Source organism: Crotalus tigris, unplaced genomic scaffold (genome assembly GCF_016545835.1).
Source record: "Crotalus tigris isolate CLP2741 ecotype Arizona unplaced genomic scaffold, ASM1654583v1 scf7180000018371.15429387391:27106975, whole genome shotgun sequence".
Classification (NCBI taxonomy): domain Eukaryota; kingdom Metazoa; phylum Chordata; class Lepidosauria; order Squamata; family Viperidae; genus Crotalus; species Crotalus tigris.
In genome coordinates this window covers 2,705,017-2,717,167 of record NW_024096970.1, presented here as the reverse complement: position 1 = coordinate 2,717,167, position 12,151 = coordinate 2,705,017, and the positions used below count along the sequence as shown (strand labels likewise).

At 34.4% G+C, this 12,151-nt stretch overlaps 1 protein-coding gene across 4 annotated transcripts in view; it reads left to right on the top strand.

Annotated features, from left to right (window-relative positions):
* Positions 1-10,720, top strand: part of PDSS2 (decaprenyl diphosphate synthase subunit 2) — an 89,763-nt gene extending 79,043 nt beyond the window's left edge. For 2 of the 4 annotated variants that reach the window (XM_039351119.1, XM_039351118.1), the window contains one exon: positions 6,526-10,720. In XM_039351119.1, the coding sequence (XP_039207053.1) occupies positions 6,526-6,684 (159 nt within the window). In that variant the 3' untranslated portion in view covers positions 6,685-10,720. The remainder of the gene's footprint in view (positions 1-6,525) is intronic. The other 2 variants (XR_005557642.1, XM_039351120.1) reach the window with 2 other exon arrangements.
* The last annotated feature ends 1,431 nt before the right edge of the window (positions 10,721-12,151 follow it).

The following is a 12,151-nucleotide window of genomic DNA, read 5'->3' as shown; positions in this document are numbered from 1 at the left end:
AACTTGAGGATGTGTTGCTGCAGACCACACTAGAAAAAGGAAATTAGCAAAATTGCATAGCCTATTCTTAGTGAGAATCTCTTCATTGACTCAAAAGTTTTCTATAGCCCAAACAAGACTTTCTATTTTTTAATGGTAAAATCTGGATCCAGCCCAGTAAGCATAGTTTTGTAGTAAAGTTATACTCCCTATATATAATAAAAGAGCTAAACTGTTAAATATTTGGCAGTATCTTTCCAATTTTGTGTTTTGACAGGAAGAACTGTATTATAGCAGAGCCAAAAAGTTTATAAAATGAAGCACTTTAAATAAATGTTTGTCCAGCTGCCATTTAAAAAAGGAGGAAGAGGTTAAGGAGAGAAGCCACAAACACCAATCAGATCTGTAGTAAGAAATACGGAAACCTTCCAACTGTAACAAGGAAAAGTAAATCTATTAGCTACAAATTGTATTGGCCTTGTTTCAGGCTAACAGCTTGGTAGACGAAATATCAGCGCTTAGCGAGGCAGAAGGTTCCCCACAAGAGAAAAACAAAATTAGAAAAGCAAGGCAAACTCTTAATAGATTAGTTAGTTGCTTGACCACAAATCAATTTTAGGTTTGCTTTTTTTCTCTTTCTCTTCTCTTTAGCAAGTTACGAGGTTTGATATAGGATGCCATGTAAGTGCCCAACAAAGAAGGTGGATAGCTAAAGGACAGTGCGAGAGAGCAGGGGAAATGATTGGTCTGAGTGAGAGTCAGGTCACCAATTAGAGCAGGAAACCCTTACTTCTGGAGAGCTATTTTGTGAGTTTGTTCTGTTCTAAAGATGGATAGGCTTGGATTCTATTTATATTTGAGAGACTCTTGTAGCTGTACACATTTGCTTTCCTGAATATAGTAGATGCAGAGTTTATTCAGATGTGGGGGCAGCAAGAAGGTTGAAATCCCAAATAAAGAATGCACTTTTGCAGTATGAGCTTGCAAAAAGCAAGGGTAGCTGGGTTTGAACTATTCCTTTTTCTACTTTTTCAGTTTGGGCAGACTTTCCTAGCCCTCTGTCAATGTCTCTTCTATATAGGAAACTACCGTAATAAGAATCAACAGATTTTTCTCAATATTGGGTGTGAATTTTTTGAATAATTTTGTTCAATCTAGCTGGAACTGGAGTGGAATTTTCATTTCAATATTCTCACCTTAAATAATAATAAAAAAAACACACAATTTTTAAGGCAGTCAGTGCCACTGACAATCCTTTCTAGTAAAGAAGCTTAAACACATATATTTACTTCTAGAAATATACATTGCAAGAGTAGAAAAGTGTCATTTTTTGGATAGGCTAAATATCTAGAACTAAAAAGGGTATTAGGGAAAAACTAATTACTGTTCTAAGTTACTTAAAACATGTGGTATGCTTTAGGTAATTTAGAACAGTAATTAGTTTTGTTGATTATGAAAAGGAGTATATGAAACACCACTCCTTTTTTTTTTTAAAGTTAGAACTTAACCCTTTTGGGCCATACAGTCTAGCACAGAGGTAGGCAACTTTGGCTCTTTTATGACTCGTGGGAGTTGAAGTCCACCAGTCATAAAAGAGCCAAGGTTGCCTACCCCTGATCTAGGTCTAGGAGAAAGGCTTCTTAAACTGGAGAATCGGGGCCTTAGAGAAAATAGAGTTATGTTATTATGAAGTAGCCAGATCTCATTGTTCAAATCAGTGTGTGCTAGATTCCATTCCTTTTTTTTTTTTTTTTTTTTTGCAAAAACTTCACTTCTGCTAAAGCTTAGAGAGTACACAAGTAATTCCTGTGTAGGTAAAAATTCTGATGAATGTGACTTTAGACATTTGCTGTTAGAAAACAATAGAGTAATTGTTTTACTAATGTGTACTGCTGTTTTTAGTTGATTGTAGAGGTAATTTTTATTGTACTCTATTGACTTAGGTCAGCAATTTTGGTTTATTTAAAAATTAGACATGATATAAATAAATAGATAAAAGTACATTGTATCTCAGTTCAAGGACACTTGGAGAAAGCTATTATGGAACCTCTCAGGTTTCTAAGATACATTAAATTACAGGATCTGTGGCTGGCCCTAACCTTTCTATCTGAACATGACCACCTCCCTAAAAGTGATATCTCCATCTTGTTGTTAACTCCATTTGAGATAAATGCCCTCCTATTTCAACAGAAGACCAGCTACTTCTTTTAAAGTACAAGTGCCTGTTCATAGCTGAAAGTAGAAAACACATTTGTGGTATTAACTATCCATTTCTTACTTGAATATGTTTATTATATAAGAACTACGGAGAAACTTCCTGACAGTGAGAACAATTAAACAGTGGAACAACCTGCCTCCAGAAGCAGTAAATGCTCCAACACTGGAAGTTTTTAAGAAGAGACTGGACAGCCATTTGTCCGAAATGGTGTAGGGTTTCCTGCATGAGCAGGGGGTTGGACTAGATGACCTCCAAGGTCCCTTCCAACTTTATTTTTATTATTATTATTATTATTATTATTATTATTATTATTATTATTATTATTATATCACTTGCCTTGTTCACTTTAAAAGAAATAAGGCTATATGTATGTCCAATAATTAAATGCCCATGTGGCAGGATGATAAATCATTGTTTTTTGTATTCTAAGTTTTGAAATGGATGTCAATTGGACATAGTTAAGAAAAAGGGAAAGGAAGATGATTTAGTATAAGGCATCTTTTCCTCGTAGCCTATACCAATTGTCCCTTCATGATAACTACAGTATGTATAAACAAACTTAGAAGGAATACCCATGCAAAAGCTTCAACAAATAGGAGCAAACTCACTGACTAGCAGAGGTACTGGAAAGTCACAGTAACTCAGCTGTAAACATCAGCACAGGATTGGTGGGAGGATGTAAAATAGAGTTGCTTTGTGAGGGAGATGCGTGGTTTCCGAATGAGAAAGAGATAAAGAGAGATGATGGATGGATGGATGGATGGATGGATGGATGGATGATAGGATCATGGACATCAATTTAAGATCATTGGAATAAAGTACAATATAAATATCCTCTCTATGTCACAAAATTAAGCACACAAATAATTACAATAAAATTGAAAGATAATAAAAATTCAGTGGAACAGATCTTAAAATAGAAGGCAAGCATAAAAAGGTTTGATCAAGTGCTATTTGTACCTCTGTTAGGACTGTTTCACAATCAGATGTCCATAAAGGATGGAGGATGTAAAATGAAATCAAGAGATCAATTGACTGAAGGGGGATTTAGTTTTCAGTGGTTAAGAGAAAGATTGAAAGTGGACAACATTTGGAATTGGACAGCACAGGACAGAATTTGAAACTTAACCATGTGCATATGTACATGTAACTGCTAAAATTATACCTTAGTTGAACTTTGAAACAGAAGAAGAATAAGTGAAAGAGTATGATAAAATGGGCTAAGAACTCTGGATATAATTTATTGATAAAACTGGGAAAATATATTGCTGAAAAGACTGAAATGTACATTACGTTATAAGATAAAAGAGAACTTTTATAAAATGATGTATTAGAACAGAGGTCCCCCAACCCCCGGTCCGTGGACTGGCACTGGGCCGCAGCATACCAGAAACTGGGCCACAGAAACAAGCGAAGCCCCATCCTTGGGATGCAGGCAGCACACGAAACCATGCCCCCCCCCCCCGGTCCACAGAAAAACCTCTCTCCACAGAATCGGTCCCTGGTGCCTAAAAGATTAGGGGCCTCTGTATTAGAACAAATACCTAGAATGCGTAAAAGTACTTCAAATTTATGTTGGAAATGTAGAGAACATGAAGGATCATTTTATCCTGCTTGGTGGATTTACAAAAAAGTCATAAAATCTGGGGTTCAGATACATAGAACGATATAAAGAATTTTGAAGATTAATATTCAGTTGAAACCAGAACTGTTCTTATTGGTTCTAGTGGGTACTCAATAAGAGAAGAGTTGTGGAAGATTGTTCTTGTATATGATAACTGCTGTGAGATTATTATATGCATAAAAATGGAATACCCACAATGGAGGAATGGCTGGTAAAAATGACAGAATTAGCAGAAATGGCAAAATTGACTTGACTAGAGGAAAAACAATAATTACATTTATTAGAGATTGGACTTTTTGCTGAAGGAAGAAAAAATGAACTTTTGATTTATGGGTTTAATAATTAGAAAGGGTAAACAATTGAAACAAGGAGGATATTTTGTAAGTTTATGGAGACAGGGTAAAGCATAAATGTACTTAACAATTGCTACTAAGAAGACCGGAATCTTTTCCCTTCCTTTCCCTTCCCTTCCCTTTCTTCTCTGCTGTATTTCTTTTCACTTTTTTTACTCATTACTTTTCTTTAACTTTCCTTACTTTTCCCTTTTGAAATTCATATTTTTATTCTTTAACATTTCTTTAATAAAATTATATATTTTTTTAAAAAAATCAGATGATCATGATAGAAAAGGCTTGTTGTCTGTGTTTCTCATGATGTTGAAATATAAGTTAGCAGGAAAGCAATGTTGTTTCCATTCAAAATGAAGGCTCCCTCTTCTCTTTTGCAGAAACAGAAGCTCATATAAGTGTTGCAAATTCCAACACTTTAAATACTGTTTAATCCAGCTACATTATTAAACATATGCTTCATATTTTCTAGTTGAATTTATGATCCAAGAGTATTAACTTAGGGTACGCAAGCTGGTACCCATCTTATGTTTCAAACTACAGCTCTCAAATATTTTGAGTCTTGACTAAAATGATAGTTATAGTCTGAAACATCTGGATGTATCCTTAAATCCAAGAAGAAACTGTTGCTCATTTGTTCTTATGACTTTTTAATATCATTTCTTTAGTTTTTAGAATTTTTTCTAGAGAAATGGGTGTATTAAACTTTTGCTGTGAAAATGCCAGTGTTTTGGCACTGTAAATACTAAGTTACTTATTATAGCAAAAATTTGCATTGAGTACAACTTAGGATTCAGAAACCTTGTGTCATTATGTATATTTAAGCTCTAAGGCAGGGCTTTTCAATCTTTTCACCCATTATACCACTTTTAGGATATGGCAATATCCAAATACCACCAGTTGCCTAGCAAGGTGTCAAAAACTTGATGACAAAAAAGGGGGAAAAAGTGATGAAGTACAGGTAGTCCTTGACTTACAACAGTTTGCTTAGTGACTGTTCGAAGTTACAACGGCACTGAAAAAGTGCCCCCAAGCCACAGCTGAGCAAGACACCTGCCTGCCACCCAGCGGCACTCTTTCTCCTGTCCGAGGTTTTCATTGTTGTGAGCATTTCTGTTGAGGATTGGCAGCAGGGGTGGGGTGGGGGGGTGTTTGGTTTTTATTCCGTCTGCTGGGTGATTGCAGCAGGTTTTGGTCATTTCACATGACCCTGGGACACTGTGACCGTCATAAATATGAATCAGTTGCCAAGCATCTGAATGTAAATCACAAGACCCTGGAGATGCTGCAACATTCCAGCTGATCAACGCATCTTCTGGGCTCAACAGAAGCGCCAGGATCAGCGCCATGCTTCAGCTGGAATCTGGTGCTGATCCTGGTGCTTCCACTGAGCCCTGACAGCCCCCAAAAAGTGTTGATCTTGGCGCTTCCGCTGAGCCCTGACAGTCCTGCAGCTCCAGCCATCTGTTGCTCAAGCTTGTGTGGTGCTGCTACCAGTTCAGCTCATTCCCCCGCTACCACTTTTCTAGGATGGTCACGTACCGCCTGCCAGGTGCCAATGTACCACAGGTGGTACCCGTACCACTGGTTGAAAAGCCTTGCTCTAAGGTGCCACAAGGTTGTTGTATGTTGCAGGATTGTTTAATTGTTCATAATGAAATATTTTTACCAATCAGAGTTTCAAAAAATTCTGCACAGTGCAAGATGAGCCTAAAGACCTGCATGATTGCCCTTAAAATAAAAATAATTGTATTTGGTGGAATATTCCCAAGAACTGAAAGTATGTACATTATTTTTGGTTCTTGGTTAATCTTACTGAGTTTTCGGTTCCGAAAAAAAAATGTATTCCAGAAGAAAGAGCTTTGAACATTGTTATCATTTTGGAAAATTTATTCTGAAATGTATATCCACTTTAAATTAGAAAAAATGTAAATAGTGCAATACATATTGTATTGGAACACGCAACATAAAAATTATACTATAGTAATGTACTTGCTGGTAGTGAAATTTAATTCAAAATGTATATTCGTGTATTCATTAAATACAGAGTACTTTGTTTTATCCTTTTTAGTTAATTACACATCACACAGATGAATATTTGAAACCTTTTAGGGTAGTTATGTTGTAACTGTAATAAAATGGCTTAATATCTTTAGTTATCTGTAAATGAAGGGCTAATTTAGATCAATTAAACTGTTTCATTGATTAGAGGATACCAATATAATTTAAGTAACATAGTTAAATATGCCTGTGAAATCCAGTTCATGAAACTACAGAATCCACAATGTTTTCTTAAACATTCTGCATAGAGTTATTTCTGTCCAAGCTGATAATACTCTGCATGTGTTTTCTCACAGTTGCAAGAAGCAATCAAGGCTAGCAAAGGTGTGACTTCAGCTATTGACCTATGTCGTTGCCATGGAAACAGCGCACTGGAAGCTCTAGAATGTTTCTCTCCCTCTGAGGCCAGATCTGCCTTAGAAAACATTGTTTACGCTGTGACAAGATTTCCATAATGTAGAATTGGGGGAAAAAAACTGTTGTTCATTTGTGGAAACGAGCCAAACAGAACAGGTGATTGCAAAAGTCAGATCTGCCATTGCTAGGGATCCAAATGCATTTGTGGCTTTAAAAAAAAAAAGTGTTTCTGTTCCATTCACTACATTCCCAAATGAACACATCTCCTTCAGAACTGCTACAAACAAAATTAGGGAAAAAAGGTCAAACAGTTTTCAGTTGTCATGCCAGAAGCACACTTGAGGCTGCACTGGTAGAAATAATTAATGACACTAGCTTCTGTGACCTCAGCAAATGGACAGGAAATAAGTCCTTATTGATTGGACATAGTCAGGGATGGCGCCAGCATGGTGGCCTGTGGTTTTCCTACAGAAGAGAAGACAGAGGGGGCCATGAAGCTGCAGGGAGCAGTGGTTTCCACATTTATTAGAAAGCTGGGTGCTTAAAAGTAGAATTTATGTAGCAATTTATCAACACAAAAGGGAGCTTGATGAATTGGCAGAAAGGAGTGGATTTTTATCCTACATGAAATGTTTCTGTAGGAGTTTTTCTGTGCACTGAAATATAAAATAACCTTATAACTATTATGTTTAAACAGGTCGCTGAAAGAGCATTGTAAGTATGGAAAGCCCTTATTGTGATGTTGAATTGTTTTTGAAATTCTGTTCTGTTCTTTTTTTGTGCAATTCTGATTAAAAAAATGGAACTTTAAACAGTGATTGCTTTTTCTATATTGTACAAAAACAAATACTGTATTTTCTTACATTTATCAAGAAATCTACTCAGTTTTCATTTTTGCCCAATGTTAAATCAATTTTTGCTTCAGTTATCTATCATAAAGGATTAAATGATAGTTCTTTCTCTCTTCCCTCTGTACAGGATTTCATCCCCTGAATGGATGTATAAGAAGTGTTTTAACCTTACTGTGTCAAATGTTAAAGTCCAATTACAGAGAGAATACATGGTATATCAGAAGCCTGCAATCAGACACTGTCTCTATTTTGTTCATAGGAGATGAATTTTGTGGTTTGCATGCTTGCAATCTGAGAACATCGTTGACAAGAAGGCTGAGTTTACATAAATGATCCAGATTGAGACTCAGCTACCTTTCTTCCTTGTGTGGTGTAATTACAGCCCAATCTGGAGACAGCTAGCACAGCAAACAGATTTCATTACATTGCTCTTTCAAACACTAAGTGGAGTTATTTTAGTTAATTTTTTTTTCTCTGTGTCTCTCTAGTGATGTGTCATACACCTTCTGCATAATGGCAAATATTTCACCAACAGAAACATTATTTTTTAAAGTTGAAGATTTAGTTTCACTTATGAGATGCACATGGGGAATTAATGCATTTTCAAACCTTGACTAGCTAGACTGGACTTCTGGTACTTTCCTTGTGTACAAAAATATTATCACACTATTAGTATTTAGTAATTACATGAATAAATCAAACTATTTCAGTCCTAAGGAACATTCCGTTTTGAAGGAAGGATGGATAGACAGATGGATAGCAATTTTTTTGTTTCAAATATATTTTATCATTAAGGGTTACTTTTAAAATATTAGCACATGTAGCATAATAATTTGAAATTTATGAAATTATTATCAACATTAGACTACATGTGCCACCAATCTAATCTTATAGCAGTCCTTGTAATAAATATGTAAATAGTATCCACAAAAAGGACACAGAAACATTACAGCTAAATTATTAAGATATTCAGATTCCGATAAAAGTAGATGGGAAACTGCAATAGCCACAAAATTGTCAGAATTTTTAAGTACTTCAATTTTTATTTAACAATATTGTCTTCTTAGCCTAACAATTGCTTGATCTATGGAGGACTTTCCAGCTACAGATACATATTTATCATCTGATAAGTTACACAATGGACCTCAGAAGGAAGTTATGTCATGTGAACAGAAAACTTCTCATGAAATCTTAATTTTTCTATACTTTCAGGAATCTGAAAATAAGAGTGTTTGGTATTATACTGTAGTATTTAGCTTCCACTACATTTTTTTAAAATAAATCTGAATTGGATTCTGAATCTTCAGAATAATTTAAATACAACAAGTGAAATATATTGTAAGTCACCCAGAGTTACCATGTGGCAAAATAGGTGGCTAATAGGTGGGAGTTTTGTACTTCAGAGGGGGGGGGATATGTGGCTAATGATGGTTGTGATGACATTGATACTTGTCAATAGTTGTTCCTTGACACTGGCATTTTAGAAATCATGCTTAATTTTGATATAAACTTTTTATTCATCTTTAAAAGTTTGTTTTCTAAGTATTAATGTTAATCTCTAGTCAATATTGTATAAATACTGTACTCAATATAATGTATTAACTGTGTTTTATAATAATAAAGTAAAACCAAAGATGATACTTGTACAGGAGTACTCCATACCATACTTTTAGGCAGAAAACACTTGCTAGATCAAGGGAAGCCGCCAATCTTAGCACCTAATAACAGTAAGAATACTTTAAAGAAAATAATCATTTTCTCATGGAAATAATTTCATTTTAGAGATATGTGAAGATATGTGAAGACTAAAAAAATAATGCATTGGTAGGCAAAATCAAGTTTTATTGGAGAGTTTAGTGAAAAACATCTGCCAATTGAACTATAGGAAGTTGAAGATATATTTGAATAGATTTTCTGTCATGCCTTACAACTGCAAAATCATGTTGCCAGTTTCTATACAAACTCGCTTCTAATGAAGTTTTCTTGCTCTGATATATAAACCAATACCTAGTTCAATATATAACTGAAGATTAAAAAGGGAAAGAAAATCAATTATGTAAATAAGTATAAATTTAAAAATGGTACAATGCATCTGCAAGAGATAGCATATAATCTTCCATTCAAAGTTTGCTGATGTGTATCATAATATTTCTATATTCATAAGATTTTTAGATCTGATTTTATTTTATATTTCAGGCACTAGAATCTCTAACTGAGAGCAAATCATAATCTCTGTCTCCTGAATCTATGATGGATTCTTTCAAAAAACTGTTAACTATTTTAGGAAACATGATCAAGTGGCTCAGTTCTGTTGGGAATGTGTTAGAAAGCACTCCATTTCCTGAATTAAGTTTTCTAGTCTGTAATACTGTAATTAGTACAGGCAGAATGCAGAATCTGATCCATTCTGTAAATCTTTTGAGATAGCTGAAACCTAACAAAAACAATCAGCAGTGTACTGCTGGAAAATGTAACATATTCCTTGCTAACACCACATCTAAATCCTACTGACCTTTCTTATGTTTACTTTCAATGACAGATTTTTTTTCCTAAGAGGCACACTATTTTTATGGTACATACAGAGTTTTTTATTCAATGTTTCTATTAAAACACTTCATAATGAAAGTGTCTTGGGTTACCTCTGTCATCCATTAGGAGTGGTATTTTATTTTGAAAGACCTGGGGGTGAAACCAAGTGTTTCCATATATAATTATTAACAAGGGACTCATAAATACTTCTGTATTAGGTCAATGTATCCTCTATGCCCAACAGAACATCAATATCCGTTTTGTTTCTTGAAGGATTATTAAGAAATGAAATATTCAAGCATGTAACAATTCATCCTCTAATTCTATAGAGTGTTTTGAATGCAATACAAAACTTGGTGGCCTTGATCAGTAAATTCACATGGCTTAAATCTAAAAGAAAATCTAATGAAGTGGGAATGAGTATACATTAAAATAAAATATGTTGTTTTTGTAATTGTTTTTCATACTCTTCTAAGATTACTCATATGCTGTATTATGGTCAAAGATCCACATAAGGAAAGGGGGGTACAAAGAATTAAAAAGCATAAAAATGCATCCAAATAAAAAATATTAAAATTCATATTTAAAGCTGAAAATATATATTTTTGTATGTATATTGTGTTATACATGTATTGTGATCTACATATATCCTATATCCATGTCCTGCTCCTACCCCTCCTCTTTGATTGCTTTTAATTTTTTATTTCTTTTAGCTTTTTAATATTTGTTATTAAATAAAAATATGTTTTATTTTGATGTATCTTTTATGCTTCTTAATTGTTTGTAACCCATTATCCTTTGACAGTGATAAAGATTTGATTTGGTGATGTGCTATATAAAGTCATTCTCTGCATTAGTCAAAAGAATACTTTGGCTCCCCCGTGTGTAACAGATTCTCTCACATCCACAAAATTTCTGAATAAATTATGTCAATGCCTTTTTAATGCTTGTGCTTGAATAATTCTTCCATAATAGAAAAATTGAGTGTCGTTTTTAAAACATCTTTAATGATACTTGTCAATAATATATTATTTAATTGTATAACTTGTGCTGCTTGGTAAAGTACGTCATTCTGTGAACACCGTCCATTTAAAATATTTTGCTTGTTGCAATATAAGAGATTTGATAGTTTTGAAAAACTGAGGGTGGGGATAGACAGAATTTTATCTCCCTTCAAATCAACCAATGAAATTGATGGGAAAATGTATGTACAGTAGTGGCCAAAATTGTGGAAACCTTTTGGGGAAAGTGTATTTTTGAGGTTTTATGGCTAATAAAACCACTTTTTGGGGAGTAGTACCATAAATTATATATCAGTGGAAAGATAATTTAATCAAGAATGTAATGCAACAAAGTTTGTTCAATTATCTGTACTGTATTCCATGAAACATAGCCAAATAACCAGAAAAAGGAAGCACAACTTGCTTAGGTTGGTATCAGGTAGCTTTCCTTCATCTGATTGTAGCCAATGAGCACGAGTGTTTAGAGAACCAATCAGGTGTCATCTTGTTTTGGCAATGAGCCAATCAGATCACAGTAGGATTCAGTTATTGATGAATCTTCAGTTATTGATTAAAACTGAGAGGAGGACATTTGTCAGTGTGTTATGTGATCGCTATCAAGTTGGTTGGGGTTTTTTGTGTTCTTTCATTTAGTGAGCTTGTAAAACGTAATAAAATTAAAGTAATGGTGCAAAGAGTTGACTGGTCGCCCAGAAAGCAATGTAAAATAGTATTATTAAATGAACAAGCTTATAGTTATAAAGAAATTAGAAGAAAAATTGGTGGAAACTTAACCAAAGGTGGCATTTCTACTGTACACTTTTCCCAAAAGGTTTCCACAATTTTGGCCACTACAGTATAATTACAGAATGTAGTAAACCTATAAAATAAACCTGTAGAAGATGTGATAATTAGTGCAGCTAATTTTAATGGTTTTAAAAGGGAGCTGGGTTAATTCATGGAGGATAGTCTATAATTGGATAGTAGACTTGAGATTCAATGTTATCTCTGGATTTCAAACGATTTCAATTTCAAGCAAAAGCTGCAAGTCTCAAAGGTGCTTTTTCAAAAGGAACTGGACTATGTTTTTTCCTTGAGGAAGAAAACATTTCACTTCTCATCCATGAAGCTTCATCAGTTCTGACTGGATGTGAGAGGGATGGAGGGATCATATTTTTTTGCAG